Here is a 19607-nt window from a genome sequence, read left to right on the forward strand (position 1 = left end):
TGAATGGTACTGAATGGCCGAATAAGTTTGTGCCTTTAACTTTTAAAAATTAATTAGAGGGGAATTGTTTTTGACATTCTTGATGTGAAGGTTCGATTTGAGTGATGCTTGATGCTTAAATAATTATTATTTGAGCTTATTTCCTCGCATGTTTGGAGAAAAGCACTATATATGCCTCGGCAGGAATAGCAATTCGTGGATTCGTCTTCTTTGTCGGACTCCGCTTCGCGTCGTCCGACAAAATCGAAACTCATCCACGAATTGCTCTTTCCCGGCCTCTGCAATAATGTACTATAAATGTAATGTATCGTGTTACCGCGCGTCGGTAACATTAATATTATGTGACAGAAAAATGTATTACGAGTTATTAAAATTAGTAAGACATCGCTAATGCTATTATATTTATATTTTATATGAATGAATATATTTATATTTTTTTAATATCAAACATCCAAAAAAAATGCGTCAAATGAAACGAATTCAGTACGGGGTATGGTCGAAGCGCCATCTCACGAAATATATTATCAACATTGAGGCAAGACGAGAGCATGACGATAGTTGTCATTCCAACCCGTCACATGGCATTGATACAGAATCACACTTATTGCAACATTTGACACTACTAGAGACATCTGCTATACTTTTGGGAACTAAATATAAAGTCACGCTACTCAAAATGGCGATTGCGAGTCCTTTAGTCCATGGTATGGTGAATAAATTTTAGGTTGAAAAATGCTTGGAAAAATTATGGTTATTGCTTTTATGCAAATTCGCACTAGTGTTCTAAGCGGAGTATAAAGCAGTAGGATGTTTATAGCGGCATGGTTTACTTTATGTTACCTATAAAATATCACAGGAATTGTTAAAAATAAAAAGTTCGAAGCTAGTTGTTGACGTTGCTCGTTGTTTTCATTGGGGGTACATTTAATTTAACCATCTATACAAATATGTATGTATAGTAAGCTTAGCAAAACAAATAGGGGCATCCCAGAAAAGTGTCGTGTACCTAAGTTACGCAATTTTTGAAGTGAAAACTTCTTTAGCGGCGCGGCGCTGGGCACTTTTTGAGGTGGGGAAAAAATGATAAACTCGAGACAGCGTAAGGCGATCACGTGACCGTAAGGGGCGTAAGGTTTAGATGGCCACTCATAATTTAGATGGCATTTAAATCAATAAGGAAAAACTCAATGTTATTTGACATTTATGTTGCGGACTCCTTTTCAAGACTCTTTGCCTATGTTCAAATAATTTGACCTTGTCATGGCAGTATGTAAATAAACATGTCAATGAAAAAGTGTGATCTTATTTGAGAATGATAATAATATATAATAAATAAATAGAATACCTCCGCTAAACGTATGAATCGTGTTACCGGGCGTCGGTAACATAGTGAGGTGAGTTTTCACTTCTATTGGCACTCCCGGAGTGCAACCGTTGTTGCTTGTTTTAACACTTCTGATAAAGGTAAGAAGCCGATATTAGGCACGATAACGAACCTACTATAATTGAGCTTGAAGATTCAACGGTATCTAGACACGCGGTAGCGTGTCCAGCCAAGTTCAAAGAAAAAGGAACTGGCGACGCAGCAACCGTGTGTAATATTATATAAGTAACGCGACTGCATTAGACAATTACATAGTTGTCATCCTTTTATGGTTAATATCAGCAGCTCTAAAAGACATTTCCTTACCTAAATATACGTTAGATTTCCTTCACCAAAGACATTAAATAGATTTAGTCGCCGAGAAAACGGCCAACTGTCGTATAAAAATAGCACTCTACGACTTAAATCCGCCCTGCGAAAGAAGGCTGTAGGGACGTACGAGTTCTGTACAAACATACTGCCTTCTTAATTTGGTCATCTTTTAAGCTGTGGAATAAATGCAGGGATTTACAGATGCATTTGACTGGCTTTGTAGGCTGCGCTTTGTTTCAAAGGCATATTTAATTGATTGAATGGATTACCTGGAATACATTTCTTTTTGTAATGAATAATGACACTGCAGTATCCGTTTTGTAAATTTTAACAGATTAAAATGGCAGAATGTAATATTCTATTTTGACTTTGTCTTTTGACATAATTCTTTTTAGTCTGCCTTAGCTTAGGATATTCTATTGAGTAGATTTATAAATAACTTTGAAATGTCAATGTTAAATAAATTAATCCCAGTGTCTTGTGACAATATTTTCTAGCACAAATATTTTAAGTAGTTCTAGATTCCGTGGATGCTCAAAGTTGTTAAAACGAAAACAATTTGAGAGGAGCAATAATAACATGCGCAAAAAATGACTTCGGAAATTTGGACAACAAGTTTGAGAGCCCTGAGGATAGGCGGACCTAAATTACACAAGACTTATAAGTAGCTGGAAAGTTCATATTGCATACTTTAAACGATTGATCAGCGTACGATATCTTATCAGTAATGCTATCTATTGCTATTATTGCTGAATCGAGTTTAGTATTAAGCATATCTCAATTGCTCAAAGGTTAACTGGAAGAGTTCCCTTAAAGGGATGAGTTCGCCTTTGTACTAATAACGAATGTTATTTTTCCTGTTTTGTTCTGATTTTTGTACAATAAAGTGTTTTATTTATTTAGAAATTTAAAATGGGCAACAAGGCCCACATATTACAAATACCTTACAGACTAACATACATATTTATTTTATAAACTTAAAACTAAACACTAGTTATTTAGTTGACAAAACGGCGTGGCTCCGTTGCATCGGCTGCTCTTGTGTCGGATTCGGCAGTTTGCCCCGGAACCACGGAAACACGACACCTTTCGGCCAGAAGTCGGCGCACTCGATGGTCCCCTTCAGCGGTCGCGGCACGCGCACCACATAAGAGTTGAAGTGCACGTAGTGGCGCGATCGAAGCTGGAACACCCTCAGCGTGTAACAGCGTTTTCTTTCCGTTACCTAATGGTTGGCTGGATGATATCGCTCTTTAGCGATAAAAGCGCCTGTCCGACATATAAATTTTATTAAATTCCTGAAATCACGGCGTAATTAATTACATGAACTGCCGTAATGGCTGAAAATAAATGTAAAATGTAAAATCACCAAACTGATTGCTACGAAACGTACGTGTTGCATTATGTCAACTTTAAACATATTTGATTGATAATGGAACTGAACAATGTTACTTAATTAAAGGGAAATATTTATAATACGCTTTTAGTTTACTAAGTCACAGAATAAATAATAGTACTAAGTACAGAATACTCACTCTCTAACAAAACGTGTCTGTTACGATCAGCACAGATATGGCCGCTAGGTGGCGACAGCGCCACGCGCGGCTTATGGCTTTCCCCAAAATTGGGGCCCAACGGATGTACTTTTAGCTACCTGTAGCAAAGCGACGAAATCGCGGAGTGAGCCACGCCTGACTAAGTGTTAACTTGTGCAGTTAACAGCGACATCTATCTATCGAACCCTAGAATCCCTAGATGGCTTATCGATCTACATAAAGGTACTTCGTTCCCAATACAAAGCATAGGTGGCGCTGTAATTAGTTATAATTATTTTAGGATAGCGAATTTGTAACGTACTCATGGCAGTTTCCCAATATACGCCATAAGAAGCACACGCTTTTTGACTCCGACTCCCCTCAAAATCTTCCAACCTCCGCCTACGTGCTAACACTAAGGAAGATAATGATGATAATGGAGATAATGATTTGTATGATTCCATGTACATATGTATATTTTCTAAATCAAATTTCTATTACACCTTATGTGTATAATTGCATGAATTCTATAGTAATTTAAATTGTATTTTTTTTCCTTATTTTCTCGTAATGCATGTTAATTATAAGATGTAATTATTATTGAAAAGATGTGTCCCGCCGAGTTTGTTGCCGGTCCCATATTGGGATACCCTCCTCCAATTGCGGAGGGATTTAAATCTTCTCGGGGCAGAGGTGTAGGGTTGGAGCCGGTCTACCTAGCTTTATTTGACGTTCATAAGCGCATTGTAATTATGCCTACTTGAATAAACTATCTTTTATCTTATGTTATCTTATCTTATCTTTAATGACGGATCGAATTCGTAATAAAATTTGAAAAATATAATATGTGATCGCGTAAATTACTTGCGTTTGTACATAACAATATAATCTAAGATATAATCTTCCACCGTATTTCTTGAATAAGTGCTTGTTGCTAGGCCTACATGAATAAAGTAGATATATTTTGACTTTTTCACTTTTGAATACAGCTTTTCGTATTTTTAGTCCGCTAACTATACGTTTTGGTACATTTAAGCGGCCGCTATGAAGCTAAGAAGTGGTCACGTTTTTTCTTTTGTAGCTTGCCTCTTTCGCACTCATGAAATTTTCATATACGTCATGCCTTCCCTTTTGCACATTTCAATTAGGTATTATCTTGAAGTGTAAGAGTCACTACAAAATTATTTAGTACAATAGTCTCGTGTAGCTTAATTATTGTTTTATTTAGATACAGTAAAAAAACATTAACACAACTTTACATGTATACTGAGTCAAGCAAATCTTGTTAGTAGTAAAAGGCGGCAAATTTGAAAAATCGCGGGTTAGCAACACTGTTTTCGAGTAATTTATCTGTGGAATGTGGCTCGTGAATGATAGCCAAAATTATTGTTTACATTCTGAATCGTTGCTATTTCAAGATAAATTTCTGCTATCACCATTAAATTTCAAATATCTGGGAAACCGAGCTTTGCTCGGAAAACATATAAAAACTAAAAAATGCGCGTTTTCTCAGATATAAAACCTAGCTAGATCGATTTTTCGCCCCCAAAAACCCCCATATCGTCGGTGCGAATAAAAAAACCGCTATGTATTTTTTGTCTACTTTACAGGAGACAAAAAAAACTGTTTATTTCCTGTTTGTAATATATTTGTTGCACCTGTATTTTTTTTCTGGTAGATCAATGGTTTTTACATGATACTTATGCAGAAATAAACAGTTTTTTTTCGTAATTTTTTACAGTATAAATTATTTTAACAAGAATTTTGCGCGAATAGCGACTTAAATTTGGTCCACTTAAAATCGTCATGTGTAAAGTTTACACATAACGATTTGTTGCCAAAGTAACGTAGCACGAGAAATGATACATAGCGGATTTTAGGGTCAATAAATCGCCATGTGCAACATTATCGCCATCACCCTCGACGGAAAACCAGGCATTTAATTTCGTTATGTGCCAAAAAAATCACATAGCTATTTTTTTGTACAAATTTTGTTAGTTATTTTCAAAACTAATATACATAGATACCTATAAAAAATATTGATATAGGTCGACGGGAAATTGAAAACGGAATGCCAAAATGGAATATGCCAAAATCAAAAAATCGTAAAAAAACACATAGCGATTTTTATATTCGCACCGACGATATAGCAAATTTCATCGAAATCGTTAGAGCCGTTTCCGAGATCTCTGAAATATATATATAAATAAATAAGCATGTTTAAGGGTATTATTAAAGGTATTAAATATAGATAGATATATTAAATAAGATTGTGCATGAACTTAAGCAGAGTCAAGGTGCCTACAATGTACAATTATGATCGTTGATGGTAAATGTTTGTAAAATTTGAGGTTATGATAATTGTTTTGGTTCGATGTACATTGCTGCTTTTCTTAGCGCAATACTGCTCTTAGAGTGTTGCTCTACTTCACTTTGCTGTACATTACTACTGACATACTTTGCTTGACAGACACAGACCGCGGTATTCGGAAAACAAGATCCGTTCTAGACTACAGAACGATACGATATGTACTAGATACGTTGTAGTTTAGATTTCAACTAGTTCTCTTTTGCAGCTCAATTCGGGCCACAAATATCACTTTTACGTTAAAATATCGTAATAATATTCTGTGGAAATCGTTCAAGAGTATCTCCAGAATCGCACAAATGTCAAATTTGACAGGCAAGATCTTAAACATATCGTTGTCGTATCTTGGTGATGTCTAATAGACATCTAATAGATGTCTAGTTCTAAATCCGAACCGGGCCCATACACTTTGTTGCAGAACTAACAAGGAAAGCTATGATCAGTCGCTTTAAGATGTTTCCGATACGATTTTCTGTCGAGCGAAATTAAATTCCTAGTTAATTAACTTTAATCCAAGCAGCGACATTCGTTAACATAGTCAAAACGGGTCGAACAATCTAAATAATGGATTAAACTTGCCACCGTAAAGGCAAGTGAGCTATTTTTAATTCAAACGTTTACTAAAATAGGTATACTAAATTGAAATTCCTACACTGTAAGGATTTAATATCTATTAATGGATAATTCTGAATAGGTACTAATTTGGTGAAAATTACTTATATAGCCTACGCCTGAAATAGATTTAGATAATTGTAAGGTTTATTGGTTTATAACATGTTACCGGCACGTGGGTTTTCCGGAATATTAATTATAAAGAAACGCCATTTCTTAAAATATAAGACGAGTCATATGGCGACTGAAGCATTCTTAGTTTAAGTTTAATATTTTATATTATAGCAATTTTAATTTTATATGAACTTATTGTCTGAAATAAAGTGATTTTATTTATTTATTTTATTTATTAAACAAACCTTCAGTGAAGTTTAATTATTAAATTTAAGATTTTAGTATTAATTGGCTTTCTGAGAAACTTAAGTAATATAAAACACTTTGTGACTTGTTTTATCATATATGAATAAGAACTCGACATTGTTTTATAAATAACATGAAGTTAATTTTACAATTGTATAATAAATATGCATAACTGACACTAGACAATGGGGAATGGATGAAAATATTAAAAGTGCCTGATTATTTTTCTGGTGATAGGACTAACCATTTCTAGTTACAGAAAAAAATTACAGATTTTTCGGTTGCGTCATACATTTTATAAAAATAAAAACATTTTGCTTCACCGCTCGTCCGGCCCCTTACGGCTGTTAACACGTTTGTCAAAGTCTTAAAAAGTTAAGGCTACTTGAATCTGTGGGGGGCAATGACATTGACAGTTGATTGGCAGGTTGTCACCTTCTCGCAAAATTCATAACCGTTTGTGCTCTCATCTGGTGAACTGCTTTCTTTGATATATGTGCGACTTATCGACTCGTTTCTCCACCCGGACCTCTGATCTTGCCTGCTTCAACGACGACCTTCGCTTGTGAACCCCGGACCTGATTTTGATAGCAACTTCGACGACCCTTGGCATTTGAATTCGGCAAACATGGATACCGCTGCTTTTGTTAGAGCAAACTCATCAAATTTGCCAAAAGTAGACCCATATATGCTTATGGAGTTTATGAAAAATAGCGACAAACATAATGCTGGTGAAATAAGAGATGCCAAAGCTTTATCGTAAGTATTAACCTTAGAACCTTACCCATACCCCATACCATATCTCACACTACCGCGCGTTATCTTGATCTTGACCTGGCAAGCGAAAAATAAACACGTGGGACCATGGCCATTTTTCATAAAGTGTCTGCACGTGGTCCTTAATTGAATAAGTATCATTTACTCTTACCTATTTTATTATTAAAGAAGTAAGTACTTGTTTATATGATTTTTTTTGTTTAAGGTCTTCAAGAGAATCATATGTTGACACTGCTATCGGCTATGTCGAAATAAAACGGACTGGAAATCTTTGTGATGTAAGAGCGAAAGTTGTTCCTGAACAAAGAGTAACAAGCAAATACTATGTTGTGATGGTCCACCTAGACGAGGCAAATGAATCAATCATAGATACTTCATGTGACTGTGCAGCGGGGGCTGGTAAGTTTTGCTATAAAAATGTTCATATTGATTTTGTAGAAGCAAAATGTAATAATTACCTCTTATCCTCATAAGATATTACCATTAAATATTAAAAGATATGTGCTACAAGGAAATTAGTCTGTCATTTCAAGAAAAGCGGAGCTTGTGAATGTTCTGAATTAGTAGTACAAGTTTTACTATAGATATGTTTAAAATATATTTTTTTGTTTCTTAGGTGGGTGTAAACATACTGTTGTTGTATTACATTGGCTACAAAAACGAAGTGATGAACCTTCACCTACCAGTGTCCAATGCTACTGGACGAAACCCAACCTTAAACGAGCTCTAGAAAGACCGGTAATGTGTAAAGATTTGGCGAAAGGAGAAGTAGCCGAAAGGGGGCCAAAGGACCCTCGTGTACTAAAAAGACTGAGAGAAGAAGCAATGAAACATGGTTGTGGCAAAAGCCTGCTCAGTGCATATGATCCTGAAAGACCAACTACCATCATGTCAAAATATTGCATTTTTGACATGATGGTAGATTTTTTTGAAAAGGAAAATACTCCAAGTTTCAATAAGTTTAAAATATTTAGCAAAGAAGTAATGCGAGAAAATAAAGAAAAAATCATGAAAGAAACGGAAGGCCAAGTGAACTCGAAGCTGTGGCATTCTATTCGACAAGGCCGAATCACAGGTTCAAAGATTTATGAAGTCGCTCATTGCAAGACACCCCAGGGCAGTCTTGTTGAAGAAATATTAGGAGGAAGCAAAGCACCAGAAACGAAAGCCATGAAAAGGGGTAAAATCCTAGAAAAACGAGTACTAAATAAACTAAGAACTGATATAAATAAAGAAATAGAAGAATGTGGATTTTTGATAATAGATGGAATTTTTGGAGCATCGCCTGATGGCATTGGAGATGACTTTGTGGTCGAAATTAAGTGTCCCATTTCTGACAAAACTAAAAAAAACTATATAAAGAATGGGCAAATTGCTAATAAGTTCATGGCCCAAGTGCAATTAGAGATGCTAGCGGCTGGCAAAAATAAGTGTTTGTTCTGTGTAGCGGACCCAAAATTTGAGAGCAACGGGATAATTAAGAAGATTATAGTAAACTTTGATAAAGATTATATCGATAATTTGATGAAAGATGCAGAGAAATTTTGGAAAGAGAATGTGTATCCTGTAATTTTGAAAAGTGCATCTACAGCATAATTAATTATGAACTTTGTATTTATCTTAAATAAATATATTTATCTTGACCTGATTATTACTCATTTTAACACCTATTGATAGTGTATTGTATATTAGTATTAAAGTATATCAGCCTAACCCTTAAAAAATGCAATGTTAGGCCACTTGAGGCTGAAACAGATGGACTGCAATCTAGTTACAAGTCCCAGCTGAATTGCAATCCTCTTAATTGGCAAGTTTAAGTGTTTTCTTATCTAGCTCCCCAAGCTTTTTGGAGGCATTTAAATAAATAAATATTAAATATTAGGGGACATCACGGACATACACAGATCAACCTAGCCCCAAACTATGCAAATCTTGTACTATGCCTAAATACATACATACTTATATACATAGAAAACACCCATGACTCAGGAACAAATATTTGTGTTCATCACACAAATAATGCCTTTACCGAGGTTCGAATTCCGGACCATCGGCTTCACAGGCAGGGGCACTACCCACTAGGCCAGACGGTCGTCATTTGGCCTTACCCTCTATATGGCCACAGCACTGGACTTCACTCGGGTTACCTATGATTTGTGATAAAATAAAACAACATAATAGTTAATATCAAACGTCTTTTATTATCGGATTCTGAAGATTACTTAACCCGCACGCTATAATGACTAGGTCGTCCAAATATTTTATGTGTTTGTTATTAACCACAGAGTGAGGTTTTAACATATGGAATTCCCGTATTCTCCTAATTACACGCTCAACGTGCACCCTCAAACTGGCAATCACCTTAGTTTTAATTACATCTTTTTTTAACATTTTTTGATTGGCAAAGACACTAGGAGGTCTTAAGAGTTTTCCATTTTTTGTACTTAGAAGGGATTCAATCTCCTTAAATCCTCGATCGGCCATGATTACCGCATTTAGGGGAAGAACATCAACGAAGCCACTCCACTCCGTGATGGCTTTGTCAGATGTACGTCCCCCATAACCCTGTGAGATGAATGATATGTATCCAGCGGGTGTGCAGCCAATCAAATATTTAATTGTGTTGCATGATTTGTACTGCGACCAAGTCTGCGCTTGCTTCTCTGGATCACTGGGTTTTTCTATTTGAATCTCGAAACAGTCTATAATGCACTGTACATTCGAATATCTAATTTTAAATGCTAATGGTAAATTTTTTTTTATTTCTGTCAGTGGAGGTAAATATATACAATTTTGAAAATATGTCGACAAAACTACCACATTCTTTTCAAACACTAAACGTATGGTTGACCTAGCCATTTGAAACTCTTCACTCATCCTAGCCAACGAGTCATTGTTTTTTAATTTAAAGAAAGTTAAAATTATATGAAATGCCAAACAAGAACACTCCTGGGCAATGAAATTAATAATCCACCAAAAGCTTTTTGGCAGACCTAAAAACAATTTAGGTTTGTTGGCAATAATTTTAAGTAGGTGCTCCCTGCCACGTTTTTCAATATGCTCTTGTTGAGCACTCGAAGACGAGTCAAAGTTGGATGTCCCGAACAAGGATGGTGATTGATTGGGGCTCTCCTCAGTGTTGGGTAGTTGCATCATTCGTGATGGTATTACTCTTTCTTTTATTTTTCGCCCACGGAATTGAGTAGCTCTGGTTTGAGTCTTTGCCTGGGCCATAACATACTTGTTTGAAACTCCTATTCTTTTATCACACTGTATAGCTGAGTCAACCTGAAACAAAAATACAAATGTAGCATACCTTAGACTTGTGAATGTTTAATTTAGTTTAACGGCCTCCGTAGCCTAGTCGGTAGTGACCCTGCCTACGAAGCTGGAGGTCCCGGGTTCGAATCCCGGTAAGGGAATTTATTTGTGTGTTCATCACAAATATTTGTTCCTTAGTTATGGATGTTTTCTATGTATTTAAGTACTTATAATATATGTATCTATATATTATATATATCGTCGTCTAGTACCCACAACACAAGCTTTATGAGCTTACCGTGGGACTAGGTCGATTTGTGTAAGATTGTCCCATAATATTTATTTATTTATTTATTTTTTATACATAGGTAATCAAATTCTTATGCCTAGCGCTAGCGGTAAAACATAGCATTCGCAATATGCTTTAACTATAAGACCAATACAATGTACCTATTATATAACGAATAAATGCGTTCTGATTCTGACCTTATGCCTTTTGTAATAAGGTATACCGATGGACAGTTAATAGTGTGGGCGATGGAAGGTGCATTGGTATACAAATATTAGACATAATATTCATTTCTGAGTTCTGTAAACACATCTTCATGCTCAATGGCCACTAGTAATTTTTACTTAGGTATACCTTTTCAAGTCAAGTGCTTATTTCACAACATTGACTTACATTAAACTTGAAAATAAGTGATTTAAGAAAAATTTAATAAAATTTATAATTATCACATGTAGCCAGGCCCAGATCTAGGGTAGAGCGAGTGGAGCGGCCGCTTTAGGCGCCGGATGGCAAGAGGGGCGCCAAAATGGTAAATGAAAAAAAAAGTTTTAAACGACGCGAGCTTGGCCCAAAATATGTTTGAAAACTTCAACGAAGGGCGCCAAAGTCGGGACTTTACAGTACAGGTACTGTACCCAAGAATATTAATAGAATATTAATACATTGTTTGGCATCACTATTATGAATACTTACACTGTGAGAGACCTGCATGCCAGCAGCACTTGAAGTTGATGGCCGATCTTCCATATTCATATTGATTGCAGTTAATGGTTTTTTTGAGAAATTCTTGAGTGTGGCATTTATTTTCAATCTTGGCTTTGCACCAGAGATCCATTGTCCATAATTTTCTAAATCTTCTTCAAACTGTAAAAATATGAATAAAATATAGTAAACATTTAGGTATAGTTTCATTTTCCAAGTGTTCCCTGGTATTTGCTGTGGCTCACTTACGGAACCTGGGGTCTGCTGGGCAATATAATATTAAGTATTGGCATAGGCACAATTTTTTTTAACTGGAGAAAACTAGGCCTACATAGGATCATGTAAGTACTGACAACTACATCTGTTATTCTAATATAAAGTTTTGAGAAACTCAGTGGTATGAGAAAGGGTTTTTAAACATAAATCGTATTCACATTAAACTATTTTGTTACCAGATTACCTACATTCAATATTTTAATCCATAATTACACAATAAAAACATGGCATTTCATTAAATCTAACATGGAGGTTATTTTTTTTACAGAATAGTAAACAAGACAAGGCATCTTACATTTAAGTGGTCCTCACAGCAAAACAGTGCTCGGTTTGGGCACTTCCTGCCAACCATTTGACACCAACGTTCTTTCAGCTCTTTTCTTACAGTAAAAAACTTCAAATCCGGGTTTTTCAGATCAGTCTTGGAGCAAGTTGGTATAAAGCATGTTTTAGGATCTTTGTACCGTTGATAAGTATTTGTATTCATGGTGCTAAACACGGCACAAAACCAATAGTCCAGTTTCAGTTGCAAGGGTCGTCGAAGTTGCTATCAAAATCAGGTCCGGGGTTCACAAGCGAAGGTCGTCGTTGAAGCAGGCAATATCAGAGGTCCGGGTGGAGAAACGAGTCGATAAGCCGCACATATATATCAAAGAAAGCAGTTCACCAGATGAGAGCACAAACGGTTATGAATTCTGCGAGGTGACAAGCTGTCAATCAACTGTCAATGTCATTGCCCACCACAGATTCAAGTAGCCTTAACTTTTTAAGACTTTGACAAATGTCTTAACAGCCGTAATGGGCCGGACGAGCGGTGAAGCAAAATGTTTTTATTTTTATAAAATGTATGACGCAACCGAAAAATCTGTAACTTTTTTCTGTAACTAGAAATGGTTAGTCCTATCACCAGAAAAATAATCAGGCACTTTTAATATTTTCATCCATTCCCCATTCCTAATACACTAGATAATGTCACTTTTTGACAGCTTTTCTTAGAAAGGAACTTCCACTTGTATTACAAGTTACAAGCTTTTGAGAAACGGGTCCCTGGTGTTTCATGTGTCCATGTGCGACAATTGCTTACCGTCGGACGATTTGTCTGCTCGTTTGCCTCCCAGCCTCCCACATCATCAAAAAAGCCTCCAACCAAAACATTCTACCCCAGTTCTAAGGCCCGAGATACACTTGTAAGTTTTAGTTACGTGAGTAGGGACAAAGCTATTTGTTAGAATGAGATAATGATATTCATCTCTCATTCTGTAGTATAGCTGTGTCCCTACTTACGTAAATAAAACTTACAAGTGTATTTTGGGCCTAAGGGTTGACATTCCTTTGTTAGTGGAGCTTGTTTCACCTTTCGCGGTCGTACGTCGTACCTTGCTTTCTGCCGTATTCGAACTTCAAGATATTCACAAGAGACGACACGTACTAGATCCATTCTAGATACATTATAGTTTAGATTTCAACTAGTCCTCTTTTTCAGCGCAATTCGGGCAACCAATGTCACTTTTGCGTTAGATCGTGTAGATATCTATTAGATGTGAATTAGATCTCTAAGTAATATCTTGTGGAAATCGTTCAAGAGTATCTCCAGAATCGCGGAAATGTCAAATTTGACAGGTTAAATCTTAAACATTCGTCGTATCTTGGCGATGTCTAAAAGATATCTAATAGATGTCTATTACAAAATCCGAATCGGGCCCTTTGTCTGTTATCTATGAGCCCGCGACTGTATATTTAGATAACATTTTCTGATTATCTATATTAATACTGAATGTTCAATAAATTGTAAGTATCTGAAAGTGTAACAGGTATAATGTAATTACATATTTTGATTACGGTAACTGTTAAAAAGTCTCCTCTTTTATTAGAATACAAGGCCCAGTCTCGTTGCGAGGCGCAGCACGTGTCAATTTATATTTTAAATCCGTAGCAGCATTAGGGACGTTTTTTCGTATTTTTATAGGATTAAAAATATACGAATCGGCTTTTTTAATAAGTGCGCCTCACGTGCCATCGGGCATTCAAATTTTGTGCCTTGCCGGTCATTGACTGACTATCGTAGACTCCGAATTATTAGGTACAATCAAGGTTGTAAATATCGAAACGGACACAGTGCTAATAATATGTATACACTACCTTAATATATCGGCAATAAAGTCGTGTATAAGTACACATTTTTGGCGCTTTGTCCGTGTTGATATTTAATAACTTGACTCAACCAGAAATCCCTGTTACATTTAAAAACTTCGTATCGGTAGATATGCGTCAGCGACGTCAGCGTCAGTGCTCATGTTACAGCGGGTTGCACTTACCTTTTACCAACGTTTAGTATAGCGCCATAAATAACTAAGATAGGACTTTTCGTATGTACAGGCAAATTTTAGGAAACTATTGTTATATACGGTTAAGGTAAAACCAATCCCAATTAGGTAGGTAGGTACTAATTTTTCTTAATATTTTTATGACCGTACCGCAGGCATGTAAGTAAGCGTTTTTGCTACTGAAATAATGAATCTCTTACCCATATATTAAGATATTTGTATGTATCGGAGCGCATATAATAATATGGTGAGCGTGAGTAGGTAAATTTATTATGTTCCATCTATTGTGTAAGTTTTCTGTGGTGACTCTTCCGGTGGTTATGGAACAAATTATCATAATGCATGAGTCGTTCCCACGATTTTAGCGTAAAACCCATCCCTGATGTTTTTAAATGATATTTTCGATAATGTTCACGCATAATCTTAAAAGTAATTTCGTCATTCACCATGCTACAGTCTAGTTTATACTGGGTGTCTCATTGAAATCGGTCAGTATGGGAAAGTCTGAAACTATAAGACATACGAAGATCTGTTCTTAGGAACCATGTCATCGATTTTAATAACATGAAAAACCGCATTCATATATTTAAAAAAAACCTGTACTCAAAATAATAAAAAGGCGGTGGTCATTTCGAACGGGTGCGTATCATAATGAATACGCACTTTTGGTATAATTTCAATTTACAAACGTTCAAAACGTATACTAATCTTATGTATAATGCACTAAATCTATATTTTCAATAAAGATAACATAAAAATAATATAACATACACTATACATACCGCTGTTTGGTATAAAATACAAATAAACTAATTACATTTAATATAACATTCATTATGCATATAAATTAAAATAATGAATAACATCTCATATAAATATCTGAACAAAACACCAGTAAAATTATTTGGATAGCTCAGTATTTCATAGGTCATCGAAACTAATTACTGTCAGAAAAGAAGGTTAGGTTAGGTCAGAACTGTGACTCCCCAGGAAAAGAAACTGCTACCAGAAAAGTAGGTTAGGTTAGATTAGAACCGTGACTCCTCAGAAAAAGAAACTGTTACCAGAAAAGTAGGTTAGGTTAGGTTTGAATTATGTGACCCCCTCAGAGAAAGAAACTGCTACCAGAAAAGTAGGTTAGGTTAGGTTAGAACTGTGAGCCCTCAGTGAAAGAAACTGCTACGAGAAAAGTAGGTTAGGTTAGAATTGTTACCCCACAGAAAAAGAAACTGCTACCATAAAATAGGTTAGGTTAGGTTAGAACTGTGACCTCCCACAGAAAAAACTGCTACCAGAAAAGTAAGTTAGGTTAGGTTAGAACTGTGACCCCTCAGAGAAAGAAACTGTTGCCAGAAAAGTAGGTTAGGTTAGGTTAGAACTGTGACCCCCCACAGAAAAAACTGCTACCAGAAAAGTAGGTTAGGTTAGGTTAGAACTGTTACCCCGCAGAAAAACACAAGGTTAGGTTTATTGCGTATTTTGCGTGTTTTGTATATTATATTATTTCAAAGTTATACCTTTTTATACTTATCATAAACGGTATTATATGTAAAGTTCATTATACATTATAAAATTATAGAATTCATTGTTATACGTATTGCACGTTATACTTATTGCACGTTATGCCATTCAAAATTATACTAATTGAATTTATATATTCTGAGCAATATATTATAGGTTTGTATACGTTCTATTACTTACCCATTTCGAACACTTGCTAAAATAAATTAAATAATATGAAAACAATGCATTTTATTCATTTTAGACATCATGTTTCATAGTAAAATGTACTGTTTAAGACCTACACAATCGATATCCAAATAAAATTAGTTTTTTCAAAATGTCCGGGTTCGATTCCCGAGCTGAGTACAGGTTTTTTTTTTAAAGTATGAATGCAGTTTTTCATGTTATTAAAATCGATGACATGGTTTCTAAGAACAGATCTTCGTATATCTTATAGTTTCAGACTTTCCCATACTGACCGATTTAAATGAGACACCCTGTACATGTCTCTATCGGATTGTAACCGGTTCCAATACTTTCAAACTTTAGAAGTGTTGATTAAATACGTGTTTAATACACTCCAAGAAAACAAAACGAGTCACTTTGCGTGGATGGTGACCCGTTTTGAAAAGTACGAAAGATAGCTAAACGAGCAAGCGATACTAAGCGAAGTTCTTACATTCAAGCTAGGGGCGCACCTCCCGGCATTTCGAAGTTTTTTGATTTTTAGATAGTTTTTTCCGCGATAGCTTTATTACATTTATTCTTATATTTAAATTACATTTGGTAATAGCGTAGATGAGGCTCAATTTATTTTTACATCCTACTTATGCACAGAAAAAATCCGAATTAAAAAAATATTAAAAACACAAAGCTACCTACCAAATGTCATCTTTTAGGAACAGATAAGATGAATAGGAACCTAAATCTGTATGAACCAAAAACTTACGTGAAGAGTATGTGTGTAAGGGGCCGCTTCAACAATACTACGCAACAGGGGTTCTCGCCGTAACACGATTTGCAAGTAAGAGAAATTGAGTAGCGCGCGATTGGCCCCTATTTCACCACGGTGACAGGTGCGACAATTGTCGACATCACTGTTACTGACGTCACTGGCCTCCATAGACTACGGTAACCGCTTACCATCGGACGGGCGGTGTGCTTGTTTGCCACCAACATATTAATTAAAAAAAACTCCATTATATCGCCAATAAATAAGTAGGTAATTATTTTGCGAAGCTATGACAATTGACACAAGAAATACGACAATTGTCACGAAATTCCGACACAGAACTCATTTTCTGTCAAGATTTACCGAAAGTTCTATTAAATCGTGTGACAATTGTCATCATCATCATCATAAACTTCGAAAGAGAAATACCTGTTTTTTGCCGATATAATAAAGTTTTTTTAAATAATACAATGATGGTGGCAAACAGGAATACGGTCTACCCGATGGTAAGCGGTAACCGTAGCCCATGGATGCCTGTGACGTCAGAAAAAGTGACATTTGTCGAATTGTCGCACCTCTCGCCGTGGTGAAATAGGGGCCACGATTCAATTCGTTTAACTACGGTTTTTCTGGTTTGTCATATAATCTCGGATTTGTTTTTAAAATTACATTAGAATTATATGTACTTATAACACAACTGCAAATTGAAACGTAGGGATCGAGATTTTTGTTCTATAAAAACTATTTTAAAAATAAAAAAAGTAATTGTTGATATACCAGAGATCCAAGAAAAGCCACGATATTATTTATCAATCATCATCATCATCATTGCACGCAGACGATGTCACAATCAGAAGCTAGTAATACTAAAATAAATAACTAAAAACTAAATATAAGCTAGTAATTATATTAATGTTAAGACGAAACAGGAGCTGAGATTTAAATGTTTTAGGTAAATATACCCGTCTCGCTAACGGAAGCGGCTCCTAAAACTAGTGCGATAAGGACAAGGCGAAAAATCCTGCGTAAAAATCTCATAAATCGAGGTTTCGTATTCGACTGTTTCCTCCTCCAAAACTTAACCAATCGTAACCAAATTTGGAAATATAAATTTGCATTTTTGACTAATTGATATCAGTTTTGAATACCAGGTCTCTCATTGCGGCATAGTCAATTAGGCCATTTTAGCCATTTTTGAAGGGCTCTAGCGCCTTAAAAAACAAAAATATCAAAAAAAGCAAAACGGTTCGACACAGATATTGACAAAAATAATCTGTGTTGAAAAAAAACCATTGCTCTAGTTTTGAAACCCACGGAGGAAACAGTCGAGTACGTTTGTATGGAGAAATGACCACTCCTGTTGCCTCTTAAAGCCGTTCGTATTTTTAAGTATACTCGTTTATCACTTTGAAAACGAATCCATACCATGTAACTTAGTTTCGTAAACTTTCCTGCTGCAGCTAACTATAATTTGACAAACCTTACTGTCACTAGTCACGCTTACGACGCAGATAACGTTACTAGGAAGCCATTTTCATCACGTGGCCGGCCCTATGGGACTTGTCGTGACTGAAGCGCTGCGCTGGGTACGACTGTACATTCCCTCGAGCTAAGGACGTTTTCATACTGGCGTATTTTATTAAGGTTTTGGTGAAAGGATCATGCCGAATTTGGCCTACGATTCGATAAGCATGCTATATATACGATAAATGTAATCATATTTTTTACAATCTCATACATATATTAGATTGCAACGGACACTTCTTAGTACCGAAAATAAGTAAAATAGATACTTTCAATTAAACGCGATATTTTTTCTGTGAGAAAATAAATCATACCATGCGTCCTTCTACCGCTTCTGTCACAATTGTCATTATTCAAACCATTTAAAAAAAACTAATGACATTCTTGAAACAATGGATTCGTAGCTGTTAAGGAAGGAATTGAATTTAAAATGGATTACACTATTTACGATATGTTTACACTATTTACGGCACCTTATTTCCTTGTAATAAGGCATAATAATATTTAACATGGCCCGTACGATCATACCCATTAGTTAATACAAGTCAGAATTCCTAACCTCAAAATCGTGGATAAATTCCTCTTTTATAATGTTCTGTGAAGTGTCCGTGAATTTCCAATAACTGTCGGGACTTTCATTTCATGTTTAGAGCCTAATAATATACCACCCATGTTTAGCGAGTGTTGGGCCAAACTTGTCTGGGAGTGGAACATCATCCTTTGTAGCATTATTAACCACACCAGTTAAAAAGGACCTACCTTATTTAAGCATATTTTATGTAATTATTGCAATAAAATACCATATTTACTCAAAGAACAGTGCTAAAGCTTATCGTATGATTGCCAGACAAGAACAACCTATTTTGTAACGATTTGCTTGAACTTACTTAACATATCAGTCCTCAAATCACTCGATGCGATGCGTGCGATAGACGTTTTGTGCTGGCTAGTTGACAAAAAATAAGTCTGATAAACCTCCTTTGTTTTTATCTTTATTTTAAGTTGTTGTCTATGGTACACATGTACATTGAATTGTACTATTTGTGCGGCATTAGCTACTTCACTGAAGCGTAGTTGTTGTATAAACCTAAATTGGTCAAACTTTTCTTTCTTACGATACAAAATAATTTAAAACGCAGGGCTTATAAGGCAAGTTCATTCCACTTTAAATCTAAATATTCCCAACCAAGAATTCTTAGCAGCAGAGGCAGAGGCAGAGCAGAGCTTAGGGGCAGAGGTGTAGGGTTGGAGCCGGTCTACCTATTAGCTTTATTTGACGTACATAAGCGCATTGTAATTATGCCTACTTGAATAAACTATCTTTTTTTTTATCTTCCTAATACCTGGCAAATACGAACACAGTAATATGACTAGGTATAAATCGATTATTGTATTCGAATCCATCTCACGTGATCCAAAATCGGACAG

At 35.7% G+C, this 19607-nt stretch overlaps 3 protein-coding genes across 3 annotated transcripts in view; 2 read left to right on the top strand and 1 right to left on the bottom strand.

The window, feature by feature from the left end:
* LOC134655967 (hemicentin-1-like) overlaps positions 1–19607 on the top strand; it is a 230413-nt gene that overhangs the window by 146393 nt on the left and 64413 nt on the right. The gene's annotated exons all lie outside the window — the stretch shown is intronic.
* LOC134656017 (uncharacterized) lies at positions 7200–8944 on the top strand. Its single transcript, XM_063511533.1, has 3 exons — positions 7200–7330; positions 7554–7747; positions 7965–8944. The coding sequence occupies exons 1-3, from the start codon at positions 7200–7202 to the stop codon at positions 8942–8944; spliced, it is 1305 nt and encodes a 434-aa protein (XP_063367603.1).
* Positions 9536–12525, bottom strand: LOC134656043 (uncharacterized). Its single transcript, XM_063511559.1, has 2 exons — positions 12172–12525; positions 9536–10636 (listed from the first exon to the last, which is right to left on the bottom strand). The coding sequence occupies exons 1-2, from the start codon at positions 12361–12363 to the stop codon at positions 9536–9538; spliced, it is 1293 nt and encodes a 430-aa protein (XP_063367629.1). The 5' UTR covers positions 12364–12525.

The sequence above is a fragment of the Cydia amplana genome, chromosome 17 (assembly GCF_948474715.1).
Source record: "Cydia amplana chromosome 17, ilCydAmpl1.1, whole genome shotgun sequence".
NCBI classification, from domain to species: Eukaryota; Metazoa; Arthropoda; class Insecta; order Lepidoptera; family Tortricidae; genus Cydia; species Cydia amplana.